The sequence below is a fragment of the Bombus impatiens genome, unplaced genomic scaffold (assembly GCF_000188095.3).
Source record: "Bombus impatiens unplaced genomic scaffold, BIMP_2.2 scf_0095, whole genome shotgun sequence".
In the NCBI taxonomy this organism is placed as follows: domain Eukaryota; kingdom Metazoa; phylum Arthropoda; class Insecta; order Hymenoptera; family Apidae; genus Bombus; species Bombus impatiens.
The window spans coordinates 626,200-652,542 of NT_176514.1; the positions used below are offsets into that span (position 1 = coordinate 626,200).

Below are 26,343 nucleotides of genomic sequence, written 5' to 3' on the forward strand. Positions count from 1 at the left end.
AAGGTTCAACCACGGGTACAATTTCCAACTTATTTCGCGTATAATAGAATTTACATTAATTTCCATGGCAAGCTCGCATATAAATTTAGATTTTCACTGGCATTTATTTAAACCGAACGGAACCAGGTTAAATGGAAATATGGTACATCTAACTGAATTATTTGCATGAGACTGCGACGTGTGGACGATGATGACTGATATCACCAATGGATGAAAGGAAGTTCGTGTCAGAAATCGCGAGAAATGTCTGTTCGGGGAGTCTTTTAAATTTTATCAGAATAAAAGAGTCTAGCATTATGCAAATCGAATAAAATATTCGTAAGCGAATAACTTAACCAATGCGAATTTCAAATAAATCTGTTAAATAAATAAAAAATTATTTCCCAATAAAACTTTTGTTTTAATATTTATAATGCGAGATTAAACGCGTAATACATATCCAGTTGCGTAATATTACGGAAACGGGTTTTTCGAGTTTAACTTTCGAGTAAAATGGACCACTAGGAAAATCAAACTTGTACGTGGTTATTTAACATGAACATCTTTCGAATTGCAATAAGCGTTGCTTTGAGAATCAACTAACAGTGTATTAATCATCAACGTAGGTAGAGAATAATTACTATACTATTCCTTTCGTTTCCTCTGTTCCCTCGCTCTGGATAGTTGTAGAAGTAACTATATACGCCACTTATATAAGAAAATCCACAAAGAGTGCCTAATTATATGCCATCGCAAAGTAGCGGTTTAGAAATTATTCATTCTAGAGATCGTGTGATTTTCATCGAGGTCGAATGACATGTCCTCGTTTTGGATATCTACTCGAATTAAAATAATAAAATCTCACGCGATAAAAATATTTTTATTTAAATTCTTTAAATTATTTAAATTCCGATAGAAATATTTTTATTGACAGTGCGATGGAACGACAACGAGCCTTTATTTTGATCTGATTTTCGTCCAGATTAAGCGGGTAATCTTACTCTCGAGTAATATTTAATTTTACGTCCCTACGTTTGTTTCATTTTTTGATGTAGAATTAAAAATTAAAATGTTCGTAACATGAGAAACCATAATAGTCATAATAATCAATGAAACAAAAAGAAGAAAAGAAAGAATTGAAGATATTGAATAATAGTTATAGTTTCGTTTCTTTTTCATCGTTCTTTAACACTTTGACTATATATAATTATGACATGCTTTCTGAGAAATTCGCATTGAACCATCATTATTATTAAGTCTTTATCATATGATATTACTTTATTTTATATTTACTTATTTCCTGACAATCCCATACAGTTACAAAAAATCGGGATGTTATCCTTTCCTGACCATTCACTATCACTGGATCATCAGACTCACAGAATCATCGTTAAAGATATTACCATCTAGTCTAAATAAATTAAAGGACATGCCTGAAAAATTGTTTTCGTCATAAAAATTTGAACGATTATCATCAACGCGCTCTAATTTATCAGTATATGTAAATAAAAGTAAATTTTGAGATCAGATGTTATATATGTATGTATGTATGCGCTGTTGCAAGCGACACGACGGATGTTCGGAAATGTATCCAACCGGATCAAACTGTGTTTCGTAAGCATTTAAAGCTGTTTAAGCTATTTAACTATTCCAATAATATTTATTTTCACCTTTACTACCAATATTTTAAGAACGATATGATTATCAAATAATAACACGACAATTATATTAAATATTTGTTGTAATCGACTGATGATCGAACCGAATCGTTAGATTCGTAATCACTCAATCGATCGTTTGATCGATGAATCATATATCCTCTATCATTTACGTAACTTAAAAGCACTTTTAAACTTACAGATTTCCATACGTTTGAATGCCGTTGTACTTGAAAAATTGACTCAATTTCTTCGTAATACTGTCGATTCTTCTCGTGATTCTGGGAATATACTATCTTTTGAGGCCACGAAACCCTTTCGAGGCATATGATCTACCACACAAGAGCTCTACTAGGTAGCACATGGGAGTAGATATTAACGCGAAAGTCATTCGCAAACGTGGTTCAGGAAATTTATAACCTGATACCAGACGCGAAATAACAGAATGACACCGGTCTTGATGATTCCCGACGAAGAGTTGATCAAATCCATTACCATAAAAAATTTCGACTATTTTCAACAACAAACAAGAACAAATAGACAGCTTCTTCAGCAGTAATCTGCTGCTACTCCGTGACGATAGGTGGAGAAACGTCAGGTCGTATTCACTCCAACCTTCAGCTCCAGTAAGATGAGATCCATGTTCCAATTGATGTCCGAGACCGCTGTAAACATGGTAAAATATTTGTCAACCCTTCCGGCGAATGAGAACATGGTAGAGATGAAGGACATCTTCACCAGGTATGCCAACGACGTGTTCGCGACGTGTGCTTTTGGTATCGTGATCGATTCATTGGCCGATCGAAAAAATAAATTTTATACTTTAGGCAGAGAGACTTTAGATATTCACAGCGTAACGATTCTCAAACTTATCGTGATAAAAATATTCCCAGGATTAGCCAGAAGATTTTGTATAACGTTATTAAGCAGAAAAGTGACGGATTTCTTCAAACAAGTGGTACCTGACAGTATCAAAGTCAGAGAAGAGAAAGGTATAGTCAGACCAGATTTTATTTAGCTGATGATGAAGACCAAAGGTAAATTAGACTCGGGAAAGGATCTCACCGTTGATGATATCACTGCCCAAGCATTTATCTTCTTTTTTGGAGACTTCGAGACTACATTCGGACTATTATGCTTTGTTGCTCATGAAGTGGCTGTGAATCCCGAGGTTCAGGAAAGACTGCATGCTGAAATCGATTGCGTTTTGGCCGATTCCAGCAGGGAGTTCACTTTCGAAATATTCAACAGTCGTTTAGGGTATCTCGACGTTGTGATCATCGAGACACTGAGAATGTGTCCAATTATACCTATCACCGATGGAGAATGCTCGAAATCATTCGAACTACCTCCAGTTCTGCCAGAAGTGAAACCGTAATGAACGAAGGTTCTCATCTGTGGTTGCCGATCTACGCGATCCAACGCGATTCAAAATATTTTGAGAAACCGAATACCTTCGATACAGATCGATTTTTGGATAAGAAGAGTAATCTCGTTAACAGCGGAGCGTATTTACCATTTGGCATGGATCCGAGAAATTGTATCGCCAAGACGTTCGCGTTAATGAAGGCTAAAGTCGCATTGTTCCATATTTTTGCCCGTTGCTGGCTCGAAGTTTGTTCCGAGACGACGATGCCTATGAAATTGAAGACGAGAGGAGTGTTTCTTACGACGAAAAATGGATTTTGGTTACGGATAGTTCCGATAAACATTTAATTAATTGAAGAAACGTTTAATTAATCCGTCGAATTGAATTTTATTAAAATCTTATAAGGTGGTAAAATTGATAAAATCTGGCAGTATGAACTGGCTGAAGGAAGATTGTGAATGAAGAAGTTATATGAGATTAGTGAATTATTTTGAATTAAGAAGAATCAGTATGAATCGATCAGTGGAATGATAAAATGAACAAATATATCAGAGTAAAGGTATACAAATAATACGTAATATTTAGATCTCAAGTTAGCAGCACGAATTAATAAAGAGAAATTTGCTAGGAGAAATTTTAAACGAGTTTAATTGCCAGAGAAGAAGGAAAGCTTGCTTGTGAATACTCGAAGAGAAATGTTGTTCTGAATAAGAAGACTAATTGTATTGTACCTTTAGAATTGATTTGCTTCGCGTATCTTTTTGAGTTCGAGTGGTCTCTTTGATGTGAATTTGAAGCGTATATTTTATTACGAAATTTTATCAGACAAGCAACAATATTACTAAATATTTATCTGTATACACGAGTAAAATCCATTAGTATACATAAAGTGAATAACGTGTAGGTTTAGACAATCAATAAGATTGACGTAATTTACAAAAGCTTGAATACAGAAATCTTGAAAGTATTTACAGCCCCGGTGAAAAATCTAACAATATATAAAACTTATTAGCAGTGAAAATGGTTAATTGGTTCGATAGCAGTATACTTATATATACCTAATATATGTATATCTATACTTAAGTGGTAGAAATGTTCGTGTAAGCCTAAACGATCTCAAAGGTATGTATATCGTATAAAATTGCAACATATCACATACATAATTAAAAGACCGATAAAGTGAAACAATACAATTTTTGTTGTTGTCGCGAAAAATTTTAACATAATGGATTTTACGATCCATCCTTACGGGCCCATAGAAGAATGTACATACTTTTATGTGTGTATGTAAAACTTGCAGTTAATTGGATAATTAGTTTTCACAACAACCAATATCATAAATATAGTTTTAGGATACAGGCTTCTAAAATTGCACTCACGTGACTTTGTACATCTTTAACTTCGTTAATATTTCAAATTTCCGTATGAAATTTTCCGCGCATATTCCGAACCGAATATCTCGCTTTTCGAAAATATAAAAAAAATTTCAATTTTTCAATAACATTTAGGAAACTTGTACAAAGAAATACGTGTTTGATTTGGCAAGATATTAATTTCGCCAAATATGAAATGATTCGAATTTATATTAGGATATTATATTAGACAAAAAAGAAAAGACAATTGTGCAGATTTCTTTATACTTTGAAGTTTTACGTTTATCGTATTTCGCCGTATATCGGAGAGTACCCTTACTTGCTTTCATTTTTGTACAGTATAATACGTACGAAATTTTGGCAAAAAAATATATTAAATATACTTTTGGACATTGTTTCGGTTTCTATATTATAGCGTCAAGTTTCATACTTTCGTCGTTTAATTATTCTCACTGAATCCCTGCATTAACTACGTTATTTCATATTCACAAAATTTATGCGATTTTATATTACGTTAAATCATAATTCTTTGGGAAAGAAAATCTAGGAAAGTTTCAAATACAGCATAGAAAATTCAAATATTATCCGAAAATAACATCCATTTTTTCTTCGATCTTCTTAATTTACATTATTGTCTAATAGCATCGCATAATTGTGAATAAGAAAATTTTTCTAGTCGAGCAATTTTCAAAGGAATAGTGGCATAAAAATAAAGACGATTATGACTCATTTTTATGCAGTCTAATAAGTAAAAAAGCGATAATAACGCGAAACAATGTATAAACATACAAATGCACGAAGGACATCTATATTTGATAAGATATATTTACCTATTAGACAGATAAAAACTAAAACAATAAAGCATAGTTGACGACTAAATCACCAATAATTTCTACAATATGAACGCTAAACGGTAGTTAGAAATCAGAGATATCCAGAGAATACACAGTCGAGAAATACACAGAAATTCGATAAGACTTATTATCTCACATACATAATACAAATGTTTGCACGCTCTAGCATAAATAGCCCAATGGCTATAAACAGTTACATCAACCCGTCATAGCCAGTCAGTACGCACGCAGCGCTCTAGCATGAGCATCATTCAATCGCGTCTCCGGCCACTCTCTCACATGAGAGTATCCATATACGTTGACAGCTTCTAAGCTTTTTTTTAACATCGAATCGAACATAAACTTTTCTCGTGATTACCGATCGAAAGTCGAATCTCTTTAAAGAAAAGCAATGATCTAGTTTTCTGGTAGGTGGTTGTGTGGTGTTATACCAGTGAATACCCAGTAGAAGCGTTGAATAATAACGATGGAAATAAACTGGTGGCCAATAATCGCGGCAGTGGTCGCCGTAATCGCGGTAGCTTATTACAGATTCACTCGGACCTATGATTTCTTTGAGAAACGCGGGATTCCTTACTACAGTTACGTCCCGATATTGGGAAGCATTTGGGAGGCCGTACTTCAACGAATCTCGTTCGCCGAGACGGTTGAAAAAATATACCAGGCGTTTCCCGATTCGAAGTACATCGGTTTTTTCGACTTCTCCTCACCCATAGTTATGATTCGAGATCTCGAACTGCTCAAGTCGATCACCGTGAAGAACTTCGATCATTTTCCAGATCACAGATCCTTTGATAGCGTAGATAGAGATCCCCTGTTTGGTAAGAATTTATTTGCCCTTCGTGGCGATAGATGGAAGGAAGTACGAAACACGTTGAGTCCAGCCTTCACGTCGAGCAAGATGAAGGCGATGTTCGTACTGATGCGCGAATGCGCTAAAGAATACGGCGATTACTTCGCTTCTTTGCCTGCCGACCAGACTACTTTGGAGTTAAAAGATTCGTTCACCAAATATACCAACGATGTAATCGCCACTTGTGCCTTTGGCATTAACGTAAACTCGATAAAGGACCCGAAGAACAATTTTTACGTGTACGGTAGAGAGGCTACTCATTTTGGGAGATCGCAATCCATCAAGTTTTTCATTGTAAGAAGCTTGCCCTGGGTAGCTCGAGCGTTAAATATCAGGATAATTAGGAAGCAGGTCGCGGATTTTTTCCAAGACTTGGTGGCTATTACGATGAAGACCAGAGACGAGAAAGGTATCGTTCGTCCGGATATGCTTCAGCTGATGATGGAAACGAGAGGGAAATTAGGCCCAGGAAAGGACTTGACCATCGAAGACATGACTGCCCAGGCGTTCGTCTTCTTCTTCGGTGGATTCGAAAGCACCTCTACTCTGATGTGCTTCGCTGCTTACGAGGTTGGAATTAATGAGGAAGTTCAGAAGAGATTGCAAGACGAGATCGATCAGGTTTTGGAGGATTGTAAGGGCGAAGCCACGTACGAGGCTATCAACGACATGAAGTATTTGGACGCTGTCATTCTCGAGAGTCTTAGGATGTACCCGACCATCGTGGCTATCGATAGACTTTGCGTAAAACCGTTCGAATTACCGCCACATTTGCCAGGAAAAAAACCCTACATCGTTCAAGAAAATGAATGCATATGGATACCGATTTATGGAATTCAGCGCGATCCACAGAATTATCCAGAGCCAAACAAATTCAATCCTGATAGATTCTACAGCGATGCGCAACAGATGCTCAACTCCAGTTCGCTCTTTACCTTTGGATTGGGACCTAGAATGTGTATTGGTAACAGATTCGCGATATTGGAGGCGAAAGTTTTGTTGTTCTATATTTTTGCCAAGTGTAACCTCTTACCATGCGCCAAGACTTCTATACCGCTGAGATTGAACAGGAAAGGATTTGCTATGACGTCAGAGAATGGATTTTGGTTTAACATTCAACCGAGAAACATAAAGAAAGGCGAGGTCGAGAAAATTACGGTTCCAGGGAAAACGATGTTTATCGAGAAGATTCCTGATAGACATCCAGACAATTAAGTTATATGCGATGTTTGTAATATCAATCTTCCGAACTTTCGTTTGAAAATATCTACGTATATTTTTTCGATATATTCAATACGATAAGATCGACGGTAAACCAGAAATCAGAACCGAAGGTTTCGAGTTGAACACGTCACTTCAAACGTTTATATTTAGTTATTCGCATCGTCACTTGATTTCGAAGTATTAAGAATCGAGATGCTTGTTTTGCGAAAGAAAGTGAAAAACACATATACTTGGGGTATTCAAAGTGTATAGAGAAATAAAAATCTTTCATATAATATTTTCATTGTAACGCATAAAATATACGAATTGTATAAAGTTTCGGGTCAACGATTTCTCTTTGGTTCGAACAGGGAAACACTCTTAGATATCTATATACAAAATCAACAAGTTGAAAATGATTCTATTTAACAACGAAGAACGTAGTGACTTTTGCGGAGATGAAGTACATCTTGTTTTATTTAACTGTGTTAAAACATCGTTAAATTTTCATAACTTTAAGCGATTTTAGTATTTTGTCAAATGATTTTCTATTGATACGATCTTTATGATTAATATGATTTTGTAGAATTTATAGAAAATAATCGTTACTAATATTCTACAAGCGTACTCTTATCCAGTTGGTTTGCCAAATGCTTGACGGATGATCTAATACATCAGATCTAATGATCTAATAACTCGATCAATGTTTTATAGCTTTTTTTTCCTTCATACGTGTTTACGAGATTTTCTCTGTATACTAACATTTATATACTTTTTATTATTTAGATAAATGTATCTGTTATAATATAATATGATTAAACAAAATTAATATTTGGAATAAGAATAGTTTGGGTTTAAATAGAGAAACAAACTAAATAAATACAAGTTTGTATTGGGAAATGGAATTTATAATTCTAATCTATAATCGATTCTTATTATAATAAGATTACATTATTGTTTTTAAGATAATACCATACTGTCCATACCATACTTCGTCCTAGTTTCACAAATTTCAAGTTTCAGGTACCGTAAACTAAATAATTAACGATAGCATCCTCCGTCTGGGGCTCCAAAGTTCTTTCTGATAGAGAAAAGATTCAATATACGATTGCCTTTCCTGAACATTAAACGATGCGAACAAAACGATATCTTCGTTCAAAGATGTTAAAGTTTTCGATCAGCTTTGTGTTTATACCTAAGGTACATTTCAATCCTTTTTATCGATTTTCTTTATTTATCGTATTATTTTTACGAGTCAATTTCCGTTAAGCACCGATGTATCTCAGTTTTGGAGGTTCTTTACTCCTTTCTCCAACCTTCCCGCGTGATCGTAAATAAGGGGAAAAAGCCAAAGAGATAGAGAATTTTTTGGGTACCCCACAAAATTCTTCTGCCACCATTTAACCTGTTCATATTTCAGTGAAACGAATCGGAGAAGAAATGAAAAGGAGGATCGAATCATGGCGCGTGTTCTTGGTCATATAATGGATACGTGTTACGCGTCCATCTCAATTATCCTGGCCGGATGCGTCAGCATCGTCTCTGCATGTCCAGCACGTAACATGGAGTCGAGATACATATAACAGTCGTATGTGTAATATATTCTACTACGTGATCGGCTAGTGGCAAAGACGCCATACGACCTTGTGAATGTTGCTTTAATGAGCGAGTTCCCGCGTATATATAAGCTGCTACATCATGAGATGGTTGCTCGTCACAATATCACGCGGATATCGCACCAACCTAATTGCGACCTACTTCTTCATTCTCGTGGTTGAAGAAATTGTGATAATATGCTGCGAACTCTCATGGATTTGATATTCGATTTTCTGGGAATCGCGAACTTTGTCTTTAGACAGGGTTCCGATTGGTAGCTGGGACGATTAAATACATATGATCATTTCTTTTTATAACTTTTTGAAATACACCAGAAGAAAAGCAATGAATTTCATTAAATTTATTAAATGATTGGGTCATTCTAAACGTTTTGTCTTCCGAAGATAATCTTAGGTCTATTATGTTATAGTTTCTAGATGTGAAAGTTTGTGGTTGCTGCTCGATTTTCTCTGTCTTATTCCACTCGTTCAATTTGGAATGATTACAAGGTTCAAGACTAAACGTTGGAACGATCGTACACTGTAATTTGTCACAATTTCAAACCGGGGATTTCAATTTTAAACGACCGTCGATGTCCATTTGAAGCGATTGTGGATCTTCAATTGAAATTACTTTGAATTTCATTTGGGAACAATCATTCTATTTATAAATATTCTGAGGTGTAAGTGTTGTCCCTGATAATTGTAGCTGCTGACTGTAGATATGTCGCTGACGGGGTACTGCTGTTTTTCTTCCATTTTTGATGCGTAGCAAAAAAATCGGACTCCGTTTGCCGGGATTTGGAACCCGGGTCCCGAACGTTCGTAACTTAAGGCGCTAACCACTGCGCTGCCGTCGTCCGGCAGTAGTTAGTGTCGAGTGGTGGTATTTGCTGTTGAGTGCCGCCACAATTCAAAAGAGGACTCATTGTGAATATACGCAATTAATTAATTGACCTGTCAATAATAAGTACGCGGTTGTGCCCGCATCAAATCGTATCGCTATAAAGAAGAAAATAACAAACAACTTATATGTCCTCTTTGACACCATACGAATATTTTTAGAAAACACGCGAGTAGCTTACAAGGAACTTAAATATCTCTAGATTAAATTGCGAAAAGTATTTTGTATGAAACTATATACTTGTACCTAGTTGTAACTTTTAAACGGATAAAGTTATCAGTGACATTTTTTCTTCGAAGATAATTAACGAAGCAACGACGTGGCAATCTTTAATTGAACTAACGATAACGACTATTGAAAAGATACGAAACGAAACTCAGATATGGAAATCTCTTCGACGAAGAGCATATTGACGAAAGATAAATATTTTATTAAGAGTTATTTTCTCGCACGGCTAATGTTAATAATGTACGATATCCTTAAATAACGTTATAATAAATCTCTATATTACCTCCAATCATTTTATTATGACCTTCAACAGTATAATACTACAGTAACAACAATGTCGTAATAAAATCTCTGTTCCTTACGAATGACCACACGATGAGAACCACGCACATTTACCATGAAATTTCTTCGGAAATCAATATAAACCAACACTCGACTAGCAACATTAACAACAGCCAAACGAAGTTAGCAATAACAACTAGATACATAGTTAACAATAGCAACGGAGTTGGCCGAGATAGGAAACAACGCAACGAATATTTTCATAAACGATCAACAAGTTATATTCGACGAAGCGGGAAAGCAATTTGGTCCAGTGCAGATTATCGTGCAACTTCTTCGGAAGGTTGGTCGTTGTTAAAGGACCCGTTTCCGATCCAACGACCCTTAGGTGCCTTAGGAAATATCTAGCAGGTTGACTCGATAAAACTACCCTCTCCCCTCTAATGCAATTCACTTTAGCTACGGTGAGTGCGCGGAAGGGATGAAAAGGAAAACTCCAAGACCGAAGGTTAGCAATGTAACCAACACCATCAAGACCGGCTTTTGGCCAGAATTAATGAACTGAAGATCGTAAGGGTGGATTCAAGCAGTGTATTGTCTTGTCGTGTTAGTGGAAAAAGGCGCGAAACGATGGCTAAAAGGGAAAACGAATCTTAGTTTTCTTGCTCTTCTTCTACCTTTCTTCCCTCTTCGTCTTCGCAGTGTTATATATCCTACGATAAAACTATGGCAAATACATTACAATTATAATGAATTGGACCAATTATCGAAACGTGAAATACTGTTGACACTTTTATTAATGTATAACATATACTTTTATCGCTTTGAAGACTATTGTTTATGGTAAAAATTATAACTCATATTCATACATATAATTTACAGATAAACGATGTATAATTACGCAATAAATTTGTGCTTCTGTTAAATCTCACATGCGGAATAAAAATTAACATTACCTTCCTAACTATCCGAAACAATATTTACTCGATTACAATATTTTCCTTCCGCAAGTGTCAAACATTCTATTTATCCGTTTACTCGTCATGATTAGTCACTCTTTTTACTTAATCTACGATATTTTTCTTTCATTAATTGCAATTAAAGAACTTTTCTCATGTAATAGTAACATGTTACATGTATATCCACGCATCCTTGAATTTATTTCATTCTGTATTTATGCCAAACGAATTTTCCGAACTTAATGTTTCAATTACGTCATAAACTTGCTAAAAAACAGTTTTTTTGTCAAACTCTAACGAAACAATTATATTCAGCAAATTGTTCATTACACAATATTAATCTTTCGAAGCACGAGCGAATAATCAATCAGATCACGAATTATATCAGAAACTTTTTATTTTGCTTATATCACATTAAGTAAAATAAATAGCAATCTTTAGTTAGTATTAGTATTAACATTCGAAAGACGGACGCTGCGCAGCTGGATTCGCAATACATTTTTTTTACTCCAAAATGTCTTTCCTGCTCTTGTTATCGAGATCGTGCGAGAGTTTTCTTATCGCTAATGGAGAGGAAGGGGCCAGGCTCATATTACAAAACATCTTCAGTATGCTCCAAACAAAATTGAGCCAACGTATAGATCACGTGGATTACGACTGATTCGGTGTGACGTCCGCCGACATAGAGTTAACCGAAAAACACTACTCCTTACGCAAAGAAGATTTTAACCGCATTAAAGATCACTCATTCGCAAATTCAATTTCTACAATTTCCATTGCTCAGATGCTTTGTCGTTCCATTAGTTTGAGATATGCAGTAAAAATTTTCTCTGGGCTCAACATTCAGCCAAAATCCATTCTTAGCATAGGCAGTTATCACACCTTCCTCATATTGCAACGGAAGCAACATCTTCGATCCAATCTTGACATTGCACTTGGCGAGAATGTGACACAGCAATACCTTTATCTCTGTTAACGCGAACCGATTGCCGATGCAGATTCTGGGACCGAGACCAAACGGCATAAACGCACCCGAATTTATGATCTTCTTTCCATTCTCAAGGAATCTATCCGGATCGAATTTCTGCGGATTTTCATAGTGCTTGGGATCGTGGTGAATCGCGTCAACAGGTATCCAGATGTTCATTCCTGCTTTTACGGTGAAAGGTTTTTCACCAGGTAAGGCTGGTGGCAGCTCGAAATCTTTCACGCATAGTCTATCCAAGAATACGGTAATTGGTTGCAATCTCATCGCTTCGTTGATCATGGCATCCAAGTACTTCATCTTCTGTATGGCATCGTAAGTCAATTGTCCGTTATTATTTTCCAACGTTTCGTCGATTTCCTTCTGTAATCTTTTCAAAATCTCTGGATTTTCGGCTAGAAGGTAGAACAGAAAGCTCGTCTGCGTTGCAACGGAATCAATTCCGCCAAAGAATAAGCTAAAAGCGTGATTAACCATGTTTTCCGTGCTCATACCTTTTCCTGGACCCTTCTTGTCGTTTACATCTATGAATAGTTGTAGAATATCTGATCGATAAGTGCCATTCTGTTTCCTTTCTTCGATCGTGTTGATCACTTGTTCGGTAAAAAATTTCGCTATATGTTTGTCCAGAAATCTGAGCTGAAGGAGCTTCGCCAGCCAGGGTAGGTTCCTTTGCGCCAACATTGCCATATCTTTTTTGAAACTAGTGAACGTGGTCGATTTGCCGTACGTGTAAAATACGTTCTTCGGATTTTTTATGGTGTCAACAGATACACCATAGACGCAGGTGGCGATTACGTCGTTGGTATATTTAGTCAGCAGATCCCTCATCTCCATTTCACGCTCATTCTCCGCTAGATTCGACAAATAGTTCGCGTATCTGGTAGCACACTCGGACATCAGATTGAACATATCCTTTACCTTATTGGAAGTAAACGCGAGTGACAATATGCTCCTTTGTTCCTTCCATTGCTCGCCTTTCATAGAAAACAGCATACCGGCAAATATAGGGTCCATGTCCTTGAAGACAAAGTTACGATGATCGGTAAAGTGATCGAAATTCTTCATGTTGACGGACTTGATTAAGTCGAGATCGCGGAGCACTATGATAGGCGTGAGGGACTCGTATATGCCAACATATTTCGCTTCAGGATGAAGTTCATAAGCTTCCAGAATGGTGTCTTGCAAGGTGGACCGTTTTGCGAAGAAGGATCCCATATTTCCAAACAATGGTATCGGTGGAATGTGCAGAATTCCATGTTTCTTGAATATATTATGATTCTTCGTGGCACAGTAGTAGATAGCGATCAGTATCGCTATTAAAAACAGACCAAGGGACAGATACTCCATTCGAATATACCACAACCACTATCAGAATTTTACTTCCGACACGATGTTTGCTGTGTCGGCCTTTCCGAATAACTAAAGGTCGATCAATTTATCGCGTAGCTATATACATAAATAAGTAAGAGGACACGTCTATATTCTGATACGCAAGAATGTCTCAAGCGTAGTAAACTCCCTAATCTTTAACGTTACGTAAGCAAAAACGAAAAAGATGAAATCTGTATTTCGTAAAAATCGCCATGATTTATTTAGCGAAGGTAGGAAATGCGTAAAGTATCTTTTAAACGTTTGTCCGCTTACTTAAACGCTGATAATTGCACAATGCATTACGGAATATCCTATACGCTGCAGTCGCAAATCTTTTTCGGAGCCTTCTAGCTACGCAGTACTGGAGAAGGCTTAATTTACGGTACCCTAGAGTATTTTTGCTTCCTCTTTCTAGAACCCAGGCTGAGGAAAACCACGAAAACCACGTGATCAAGCGCTCCTTGCAGCTATCTTTGATTCACACTCATTTTTGTTTTATTGTATCAGCCGGATCGATTGACGAATTAACTAACCTATCTGATTGTCTTTAGATTAAGTGTCAAACGACAGTGCATGGCTTATAACAAATAATTACATCGTAATATGTAAAAATAACAATATTTAATCTAACTGTAAATTTTCGTACGGATGTCTCGACTAATTAAAAAGTTCCTAAATTAAATGATTTTAAAGTTACGACTGGAGTAAAATCATTGTTCACGGTGACATCATCTTATGGACAATGCGTGGACATAAATTCCTATATGAATAATTGGAGTACGTTAAGGTATAGTGGAGGTATTGAATAGTGGAATAGAAAAATTCAAATATTTTGTAATAGATTTGAAATATTCGGTATATTTAGAACACTTAGACACACGTAAACGAATAATTTATTGAAAAGAGGCATTTGTCCTATCAACGAGATCGAATAATCTAACCAATAAGATGTTTTGATGTATATGTGTATGTATTGAAATATGTACCGTTTTGCCCGAACGATGAGGATCTCTTCGTATGGAATTGACAATGTTTCCAAAAAAACCGCAGATACGAATATAGTGGTTCAAAGCAGCAGAGATAAAAGTCAAGAATTTTTTTTGGTATTTTAAGCAAGTTTGGACTCGATGATCTATGAACTCGTTCATCTATCTCTTGATGTTTGATGAACTCCTGCCCGGCGCGGCACTCGCCGTGTGATTTTTGCATTGGACTTTGATGCGCGTTTCGACACTAGTTTGCCAGGCGTAACTCTCTGAAACAAGGTTAAGTACATGCGAACGCTGATACGCTGGTATGGTTTAGATCGCTGGTGTTTCTGTGCCATGCGTAATAGTGTACACAATTACTCGACATTACTAGACCGTACAATATCATAAAACATATTTCCTATGCCGTCCTTTATCCGTCGTTAACTCGCGAGATTATTTATAAAATTCCTAAAAAGAATCCACGAACGAGAATTCCTTACATAAGATTAAATCAATTGTTAATCGTTAATCAAGAGTTTCGATCGAATCGGAAATTTATTATGGAAGTAACTACTGTTGATAAATTATTCCATTGAGCATATTATACATTGCATTGTGATTTGCCGAGAATCTGATTTTCTGTCAGACAATAAATCAATATACAGGATGATTTATCTAATTCGGTCATCTCAATTTAAAACTACATACGAACGAAATAAGTCAGAACGATATTAATGTTACATTACGATGGGACTGTAACAGGAATGTTATCACGATACTAAATTGTGCATGCTCCGTACAATTTATACATACGTAACTATATTGCTTCGTTTGAGGAAAGAAAGTAGTATTGTTGATATTTGTATCAATGGAACAAACTTACAGTACCATAACGCAGGCTTTAGATGTCACATGCGGAATTTATCGCCGATGGAAAACAGATACGAGAAACAGATCGTTTGCTAATTTTTTAAAGTTAAATATATTCCTAATAAGAGTTCAAAGTAGGAATACTTCAGTTTTAGGGATAGGGTTGAATAACACACCGATTCTTTGCAAAAATAAAACCGTTTAATAATTTTCAGTAATACTTTAAAGTAATAGAACTATTTAATAATAATAAACTTAATAATAATAACAGTAACAAATTTTAATGAACGGAGAGAAACCTTTTTTTATAATATTGTAGCGAAATATTAGAAGCATAACGAGTTAAACAATCAAATTTTTATACATAAGTTTAACAACATAAGTTTCATAAAATTTATGCAATGCAAGAGTACAATATGACAATCAATAAACAATATCTAATATCAGTGTCGCACAAAGATAGAAGATATTGCATTATTTCACAAACGGATTTTTCTTACACTTTGATGGCGAATCATAAAGGAAGTCGAGTTGGTCGATGTATTTATTAATTCTGCAGATTCTGTTGATGATATCGTTACCGAATGTCGATTGGCGAATAGGCGTATGAAATAATATCGAATGCTGAAGACATAGGAGGGAATGTTAAAGTTAATACGTATTGTAAGATCAGGACAGTTAATTCTGTTGTTCCAAATACTGCGTAATAATGATAATTCGTTAACAGTCCTACGCTGCTCTACTTACAATATATTCAATTGAGACAATAATCACTGAATAATCATGATCAGGTCGCCCCTCTTATACGCAAGGAACCTGAGAAAATGATTTTGGATATTTTCCGGAAGTTAACAGGATTTCTCAGAGCTTGGCGTCCATATTGCCGGCGCGTATTCGAGATGAGATACTACAAGATACTACAAGTGTAATTACGTGTAACAAGTGTAATTTAATACGTTCTTGCCTTTTACAGTATGAGATTATCTCGAGTAATTGATTTTTCAAACTCTGACATGTGAACTATATTTCGCAAGCTGTACATTACATGATATTAATTGTTTAATGATGCGAACGTATGATAAACGTATCATTTTAAAGGTTTAAAATTTTCTACAAATCATTTGTACAAATTCATTTGGCACCTCCGTTGACCTGGGAAAAGCGATCAGAACGTTTCCTTGGCTTAATGATCAACCAAAATCCATTTTTCGCACCGGCGTTTATCACACCTTTCTCGAATTCTAACGGAGTTGTCGTTTTCGGTCCGATCTTGACATTGCACTTGGCAAGAAGGTGACATAGCAATACCTTCATCTCTGTGAGTGCAAACCGGTTTCCGATGCACATTCTGGGCCCAAGGCCAAATGGCATATACGTGTCCGAGTTCATAATCTTCTTACCATTTTTAAAAAATCTGTCTGGATCGAAATTCAAAGAATTTTCGTAGTACTTAGGATCGTGATGAATCGCTTTCACAGGAATCCAAACGTTCATTCCTTTCTTGATTGTGAAAGGTTTGTCACCGGGTAACGCAGGTGGCAGTTCGAAATCTTCAGCACATAGCCTGTCTATGAATATAGCTACCGGATGCAGTCGCAAGGATTCATTCATCACGGCATCTAGATACTTCATCTCGCTTAGAATAGCGTAGGTTAATTGCCCGTTGTTGTTTTCCAATGCTTCATCGATTTCTTGTTGTAATCTTTTTTGAACATCTGGATTTTCGGCCAACAGGTGCGTCACTAAGCTGATTTGCGTGGAAACGGCCTCAAATCCACCGAAGAAGAAGCTGAAAGCGTGAGAGGCCATGCTTTCCACGCTCATACCTTTTCCTGGCTCCTTTTTTTTGTTAGTCTCTAGCAATAGCTGTATGACGTCCGATCTATAAGCACCAGTCTCTTCTCTAGCTTTGACTGTCTCGGTTACGATATCAGAGAAAAATTTCTCGACGTAGCTTTCCACGTATTTAAATTGCAAGAGTTTCGCTAGCCAAGGAGCGTTTTTGTGCATCAACGTTGTTAGAGATTTTTTGAAAGTTACTAAGGTTGTACCTATTTTACCGTACACGTAAAACACGTTATTTGGATCTTTTATTGTGTCCACGGAGACACCGTACACGCACGTGGCGATCACGTCGTTTGTATATTTACTCAGAAGGCTCTTCATCTCCACTTCACGCTCGTTCTCCGGCAGTTTCGTTAAATGGTCCACGAATTTGACCGCGCAATCGGACATCAGTTTGTACATGCCTTTTATCTTGCTAGAAGTAAACGTGGGAGACAACATATTTCTATGCTCCTTCCACTGGTCACCTGTCAGACAAAATAACATTCCCCCTAACAAAGGGTCCACTTCCTTGTACGCGAACGGTCGATGATCTGGGAAGTGTTCAATATTCTTAATGGTGACAGCTTTAACCAGTTCCGGATCGCGGAGCATTAGAACAGGCGTCAGAAATTCGTAGAAGCCAACATATTTCGCTTCAGGATGTAATTGATAAATTTTGAGAATAAAATCGTGCATGGTGCACTGTCTTCTAAGGAAGGGTCCCATATTTCCAAACAGTGGCATTGGTGGAATATGCAGAATTCCATGCTTCTTGAATAAATTATGATTTCTTGTGGTAAAGTAGTAAATAACGACGAGTACTGCTGCCACTATGGACAAAGCGATCGGTAGATACTCCATGGTAAAGTAGTCGATGTAGGCAGAGTTTAGCGATGACACGATGTGCGCTATGTTCTCTTACCAAGAAGACTAAGAGTCGGCCTATGAGCACAGTTCTTATATAGGAGAACTCGTTTCTGCATATCAGTATGCAGGAGCGTCTCCATGGTGTCGAACTCCTTTGCGTTTGACGTTCCATCGCGTTCCACTCACATTTATGCGCAGATTTATCAGTTGTTGGTGATAATAAGTTTAACATATTCGACATAGATTGCAATTACTGATTACATAATTGGAAAAAAGATGGATCGATGGAATTTAGGCCGTGAAATTTTAATTAAACATACCCGGAGCATAGCTTTCAAGGAAAAGAAATCGGTCGTTCTGAAATTTTTAATAACCAATCTTCGATATAATATTCGTTAATAAGTACTTACGATTGTCTTCTATTCAGCTGACAATATATTTATTTCGTAGTTGTAGAGTTAATTTGTTATTCTTATTAAAATACTTTTCCCACTGAAGTTCCCAAACATTCAAGTATACAAATAAGAATAAAAGTTTGCGGACAGAGGATTATATGCATAAGGAAAAGATTATTATTAATTTTTATTGATTGTGTGACGTTTTACGCAGTACTTTAATGCGCAGAATAAAAATTATCGCGGACGGAAGACGGAAACGCGAAGTGATCATTAGTTAATTTTTGTAAATTAAACATATTCTTGATAAAAATTCAAATTGCTAATACTTCAATTTTAATGAAGGAATATTTGTGCCTTTACGGAATATTAAATAAATCATTGATTTTTTGCAAAAATACAAAATATGTAGCGAAATATTTTTGTTTAAAATTAGATTCCGTTTTCCTATTTGTTTATCACTATCAATCGTTCATTCTATCCAGATTAGTTGTGTGCATCGGACACATGGATAAAAGGACCATTCTTTATGTAAAAGCAAATTGAAAATGTAGCATTTCTTATTTGAGATTTAATTTTTGAAAAAATGCATTTTGTAGTCTTTAGATCTTCTCGCTCGGGTTAATTTTAAGAATTGATGAAAATAGAGAATTTGCATTTCCAGAGACACTTCCATATCAATTACTATTTTGATAAATTGTAACGCGAGGAAGAGAAATTTTAACATAATTATAAATGTTAATAACATTGTCTTTGTATTAGAAGTTTCTTCGTACCGATCTGATAAAGGCATCAGGCCCTTATCTGTTCATGTTTTTACTATCGGTTTCTCTTGACATTATAAATACCATTGTTTGAAATCGTGATTGGATTTACAATTTCGCTATATCATGTCACGTATATGTATACTCGATTATGTGCTCGATTATGTAAGAGGAAAACGTGTCACTGGATCTTTAAACATGAAAATAGTTATTTAAATTATTGATTATGTATAAAAAAAACACGTCAAACAATAGTTGACAGACTAGATGCAGACAACTGCGTGTTATTACACTTCTTTTTCGTGCGACAAATAGTTGGCGAGAAAAAATGAAAAGGGGGTCTATAAAAAGGTTCTTTTACATTTTGAATCATTTTTTATCAACAAAAACTTAAAAAAAGTGTCTATTTTTATTTCCGAACTGAAATACTTGTTACGATTTGGTCTTGATCTTCGGTATTCGTAGCCGTTATATGTTACTCTAGATGTCGAATCTTAGAATTCTCGAATTATATTTAAATAAAAACGGTAGTTGCTGTCACCAGAAGTAGTTATTAACTATTTCGATTAATTCGACTCCCATTCGCTAATTTTGAAACAAGGCAAACGTCTGAATGAAATGATTCCAAAAACTTGTCGCACCCTTCTAGAGCGCGTCACTATTTTGAATTTCTAAACTGTTGTATCGTTCATATTTTAATTCGTTAATATAACCGTATGAATAGCGTTAACTAGCGTATCAATACGACTGGTAAATAAACTTTCACATTTCGGCTTACCCGCTATGTGCAGGAGTACTAGCACGAGAAGGATTAAAGTCTCCTTGAAATAAATAAATATTTTCAATATCTTCTTGATTGATGAAAATAATAGTCAATGAATAGTTTTATTGAAATTGTATATGTGGTACAAGTCCGAAATCGAAGAAGAAAATGTTACAATGTTTAGCTTCTCACCTTGCTTATATGTATAGTCGATCGCACTCCTGGAATGTCGTACTGAGTCAATATAGTTATTGGAAGACTGACTGTATGAATGGTTAACGATTAATAAAATGCTCCGTTCTACTTCTTGACGTTACTTAAAGATTGGATTAGAACAATTCTCTGCTTCGTAAAGACTACTGTTCTTCTGAACTTGATATTAACTCTCGATAAATTTTTAACCGATTCTTGACAAAATTTTAACTACTTGGACTGAACTCTATAACTGAACTGAATAACTGAAGTCAATAACTGAACTGAACTGATTGAACCCTTGAAAAATTTTTAACTGAACTGCGCTTTGACAAAATTTCAACTGAACTGCTTCTCTACAAATTTTTACTGAACTACGTTACGGACTTTAACTGGACTGCTTGTTTCTAAGTGGCTACCCTTATTTATACTAAGACTATCATGGCCAATTGTCACGTGATGGATTATTCTATGATAGCGCGGAGTTTTGGTACGTGATTACTTTTGCGGACGCTGCAATCTTCAGTTCTGCTGGTGTCTTTCGAGAAGTGTTAGGATTTCAGCTTATGTGGGTTTCGTGGAAGTATTGCTGCTGCATTCTTCTTGCAGTATCAGTTTCTGCTCATGATACGTCGTATTCTGCTCAACACGTGGTTACCTTGCTGATGCCAGTACTTGAGCCTTTGGCGCGTGTCAGTTGTTTGTCACTGTAGCTGCTATATGAGAAGATTGTAGCATCTTAACTTCCATTACTTGCTTATTGTACTGTGTATTGTATTCAGGAGAGCGCGTGCAAGGCGGTACGTGTCAGTGGATGTCTCATTTTTCCTTGTTTCTATTTCGATATTCTTAGATTTTAATTTTGTTCAATAATAATGTAAAGTATTTATACGCGTATTTCCTTTCCTTTCAGTTTTGTGTTCTTAATTCCATTTGCCTAGAGTTGTGGCCCGCGATATTCGCGAGTTATGACGTATCCCTTTCACGTTTCCCTTTGATATAATCAATAACTTAGATGACATCGAATGAATTCGACTTTATGTGCGCCCAAATAATTATTTTAATGTTTGAGGGTCCAGAGGCGCGTTTCCCTTTTATATAATCGAGTTTAGAGTGTGCACAGATTATTTTTTTATTGATTGGAACTATCGTGGATGGTATTGTAACAGAAATCTTGAAACAAAATTTTATCAAGAATGAAGAAGAGCTAACCTAGATTGTACATGTACATATGTACGTACTATTAGAGATCAATCTAATGTTATTGTATTTTATATATTTTTTCCTATCTAGTATTGCCTAGTCAATCTCAATTTAAATTATGCGTACTTATACGAAATTAACCGGAGTAATGTATTCTACGCTGAAATTTACAACAAAAGAATTACGATAAAATATTTTGTTTTGAGCAAAAAAATATTTATCTTTGTATAGAACATTAAATGAACTATAAATTGTTCCTGAAAATATAAAATAAAAAGTCAAGTATTTCTGATCGATTAGATCCATCATACTATTCATTTAGCTATACATCGTGATTAGTCATTTCTTTTATTTAATTTTTAGACACCAGAGATGAACAATAACAAAACCGAAAGGTCCAGGCTCGACGATTAATCCACAATAGCTTTATTTCATTAATTAGAATCCAAGAACTTCTTTTATCCAATAATTGAGACACATGCATCCTTGAATTTAGTTTACTCTATTTTTATGCTAAACGAATTTTCCTAATTTAATATTTAAATTATGTTACAAAATAGTCGATATAAAACAAAACATTTTTTACCAAACTCTAACAAAGAAATAATGTTTAGTAAATTGTACATTACATGACATTAATTGTTCGAATCATGAGCAAAAACGTATAATCAACCAAGCCACGAATTATGTAGGAAATTTCATACTTAAGTAAAGCAAATAGCAATCTTCAATCAGTATCGAGATTAATTGAGAAAAACCATACAAAGCAGGATACAAAGAAGGATTTCAACGTATCGTGTTAAAGATCGCTCATTCCTAAATTCAGTTCCTATAAATTCCATTGATCATACGCAATTTGTCGTTCCATTAGTTTGAAATATGCAGTAAGAATTTTCTCTGGGCTCAACATTCAGCCAAAATCCATTCTTAGCATAGGCGGTTATCACACCTTCCTCATATTACAACGGAAGCAACATCTTCGATCCAATCTTGACATTGCACTTGGCGAGAATGTGACACAGCAATACCTTTATCTCTGTTAACGGGAACCGATTACCGATACAGATTTTGGGACCGAGATCAAACGGCATAAACGCCCCCGAATTTATGATCTTCTTTCTGATAGATTCTCGAGGAATCTATCCGGATCGAATTTCTGCGGATTTTCGTAGTGCTTGGGATCGTGATGAATCGCGTCAACAGGTATCCAGATATTCATTCCTGCTTTTACGGTGAAAGGTTTTTCACCAGGTAAGGCTGATGGCAGCTCGAAATCTTTCACACATAGTCTATCCAAGAATACGGTAATTGGTTGCAATCTCATCGCTTCGTTGATCATGGCATCGTAAGTCAATTGTCCATTATTATTTTCCAATGTTTCGTCGATTTCCTCCTGTTTCAAAATCTCTGGATTTTCGGCTAGAAAGTAGAACAGAAAGCTCGTCTGCGTTGCAACGGAATAAGTTCCACCAAAAAATAAGCTAAAAGCGTGATTAACTGTGTTTTTCATGCTCATACCTTTTCCTGGATCTTTCTTATCAGTCACATCCATGAATAACTGTAGAATGTCTGACCGACAAGTGCCATTGCGTTTCCTCTCCTCAACCGTGTTGATAACTTGTTCGGTGAAAAATTTTGCTACATGCTTTTCCAGAAATCGAAGGTGGAGAAGCTTAGTCAGGCAGGGTAGGTTCCTTTGCGTTAGCATTCTCATAGCTTTCCTCAATGTTGTAAACTTCCGACGGTGTGGACAGATACGCCGTAGACGCAGGTCACGATTACGTCGTTAGTATATTTAGTCAACAGATGCTCCATTTCTATTTCACCCTCGTCTTCTGTCAGTTTCGACAAGTACATAGTCCGCGTATCTGATCGCACATCCAGATATTAGATTAAATATGTCCTTAATCTTATTGGAAGTAAACGTTGGCGACAACATGCTTCTCTGCTCTTTCCATTGCTCGCCGTTCATAGAAAATAGCATTTCGGCAAAGATAGGATCCATATCCTTATCGACGAAGTTACGACGATTGGTAAAGTGATCGAAATTCTTCATGGTGATGGACTTGATCAAATCGAGGTTACGAAGTACCATGATAGGCGTGAGTGACTCGTATATGCCGACGTATTTCGCTTCGGGATGAAGTTGGTAGGTTTCCAGAATGGTGTCTTGCAAGGTGGTCCGTCTGGCGCAAAAGTATCCCATATTTGCAAACAATGGCAACGGTGAAATGTGTAGGATTCCATGTGTTACGTCCGGTGACTCTTTACGTTCGAGGCAGCCAGCAGCTGTGCACATAGAATTAAACGGGTCGCAATAATCTTAAGGAACTGTCATAAAATGAGGTTTTCTGATTTACCATTAAGGTCGTTAAGTGGCATAAAACATCTTTAAGTCAAGAGATTCCTTATTGCGTCATCAGGTAAAAATTGGGGAAACGTGGGTTTTCCCATGGTTCCAAGGATTCCATCCTAACGCGAGCAGTGGTGGGGCGATCACCACCGAGTAAAAGTTTTCCTTTGCAACAGCATCGTCACCGGACTTCACTGGTTCATCATCTTTATAACAGTCAACATCTCTTTACCAGATTTCTTTCAATCCTTCAATCATTGACCTACTTAACTTATACCTTACACACCAGCGTAACTATCTTTTCTACAAAGTTGTTGGAGATATATACTATCTTTGAACTGTTAATCAAGCATTATACTCATTAAGCTACCTCTATTATCCTAATCGAAATAGGGGGTCGATCAGTTCGTGGTGTCGATTGTCTAAACTCCCGTTGATGCGCTTCCTCGCGATCGCGTCTCTCCGTGAACAGTCGAAAAAACACCATGCTTCTTAAATAAATTATGATTTTTCGTGGCGAAATAGTAGGTAGCGACAGGTATCGCTACCAAAGACAGACCAAAGGACAAATACTCCATTCTGAATATTAAATTAAAGCCATTGTTGGAATTTTCACTTTCGACACGATATCTTGCACAGCGTCCGCTTAGTAAGATGACTGATTGTTCAACGATTTATCGCGTAGCTTTATAAGTACATACATATAGAAGGGAACGTGTCTGTGTCCCGATATGTAGGGGCATTTCAAGCATGTTCTATTCCCTAACATTTAAACGTTACTTCTTAAACCAAGCGTGACTCGGCAAAAACTAGGCTACCACTCCACGTTTCCTTATAGTTATTTCGACTGATACTCATTTTTGTTTTGTTATGTCGACCGATTGATAATTTGGTTAACTTATCTGATTGCCTTTAGATCAATTCTCGGACGATACTGCACGCCATTTGCCGTCTTATCTGAAATAACGATATTTCATAATGCAAACATAGTAATCAGAGACTACTTAATGTGGCCTTACATTTTCATACGAATTAATTAAATGTTAGCGAATCGATTAATTATAAAGTTACAATCTAAACAAAGTCATCGTTCACGGGCGACATCATTCTGTCGATGAAACATTGACATAAATTCCTATGTGAATAATTGGAATAGATTGAGGCAGAGCAAAGATCGAGTCGGGAATGTAAAAATTCAAATCTTTTATAATAGATGTGAGATGTTCGGTACACCAATAGATTATATGGACGGATAAACGGATAACCTACTCGGAAAAAGGTGTTAGTTCTAATGACTAAACGGAACTAATCGATAAGATTATTCGATAAGATATTTCAATATCATAGGAATATTTTCATACAATTGTTCGATGATGTCATACAGTATGAAAGAAGCATAAAACATATAAACAAAACAGCCGTCCGTCCTTTAGTCGTTGTTAACGCGTGAGTCTTACTTACGTACTGACATAGATACATAAATAAGCATTCCTTATTAGATTAAATTCATTGTTAATAGTTGGACACTATCATTCCATTACCGTGAACTGTTAATTCCGAATCAAAAATTTTGATCGATTTTTGTTATGAAAATAATTGCTGTCTATTCGTTATTCCATTAATTAAAATGTCGCACATGTTGCACTGTGATTCGCAAAGAAACTAATTCTTTGTTTAACCAATTTTAGGTAATAAATTAGTATACGGAATAATTCATCTAACTCGACCGTTTTAAGTTATTTATATGTCGTTACTTATACGAAACATCAACCTTAAGTCTTTCTTTGATGGAATTTTTTGGAATCCGCATGTAACAGATAAAGGTAAAGAAAGGTATACATGCTTAATTTCGTTTTTGATTCAAATATAAGAAACTTTGTAAAGTATGCCTGTTGTGGTATTCTATAGAAAAAAATGAAACTTCCTTTTTTGTAAAATGAAATATATACAAACATGGTAATGTCAACCTTTCCGGCATCGTTTCTAAAGTTTTAATTTAAAAAGGTTAAACGCAACTCTATGCGACTATATTAGGATGCAGAAATATTATCATGATAATGACGAGCTGTAAATGTTCCGCTTAATTTAGAAGTAACTACATGATTTTGTCTGTCGCCTGACGTAGCGTTGTAGGTATTTACTAATGGATAGATTTATCGTTCAGATAGAAATTGCGTTGAATACAACCTAATATTTACTACAGAATGATGCAGCGCTTTCGGTGTTACGTGCCAAAGTTATCGCTGATGAGAAACAGATACGGGAAACGATAGTTTGTCAATTTTTTTAACCGTTTAATAATAATGAAGTAAATAATAATAATAACAACAAATTTTATTAACGGGAAAACACCTTTCTAATGTAGCAAAATATTAGGAGCATAGCGAGATAAACAATCAAATTCTTACGCATAAGTTTAACAAAATAAGTTTCACAAAATTTTACGCAATGCAAGAGTACAACATGACAATCAATATACAATACATAATATCAGTGTCGCACAAAGATAGAAGATATTGCAT

General features: G+C 35.9%; 2 protein-coding genes and 2 pseudogenes across 2 annotated transcripts; 2 read left to right on the plus strand and 2 right to left on the minus strand.

The window, feature by feature from the left end:
• Positions 1-1,886: 1,886 nt before the first annotated feature.
• LOC100740852 lies at positions 1,887-4,153 on the plus strand (annotated as a pseudogene).
• A 1,267-nt stretch (positions 4,154-5,420) lies between these two features.
• Positions 5,421-8,258, plus strand: LOC105682151 (cytochrome P450 9e2-like). The gene has a single exon (XM_012394580.3). It carries the CDS (start codon positions 5,700-5,702, stop codon positions 7,299-7,301), a length of 1,602 nt encoding a protein of 533 aa, XP_012250003.1. The 5' UTR covers positions 5,421-5,699; the 3' UTR covers positions 7,302-8,258.
• Positions 8,259-11,636: 3,378 nt separating this feature from the next.
• Positions 11,637-18,185, minus strand: LOC100740972. The gene is made up of 2 exons (XM_033318412.1): positions 16,592-18,185; positions 11,637-13,610 (listed from the first exon to the last, which is right to left on the minus strand). The coding sequence occupies exons 1-2, from the start codon at positions 18,143-18,145 to the stop codon at positions 12,015-12,017; spliced, it is 3,150 nt and encodes a 1,049-aa protein (XP_033174303.1). The 5' UTR covers positions 18,146-18,185; the 3' UTR covers positions 11,637-12,014.
• A 2,660-nt stretch (positions 18,186-20,845) lies between these two features.
• LOC100741091 lies at positions 20,846-26,101 on the minus strand (annotated as a pseudogene).
• Between the last annotated feature and the right edge of the window lie 242 nt (positions 26,102-26,343).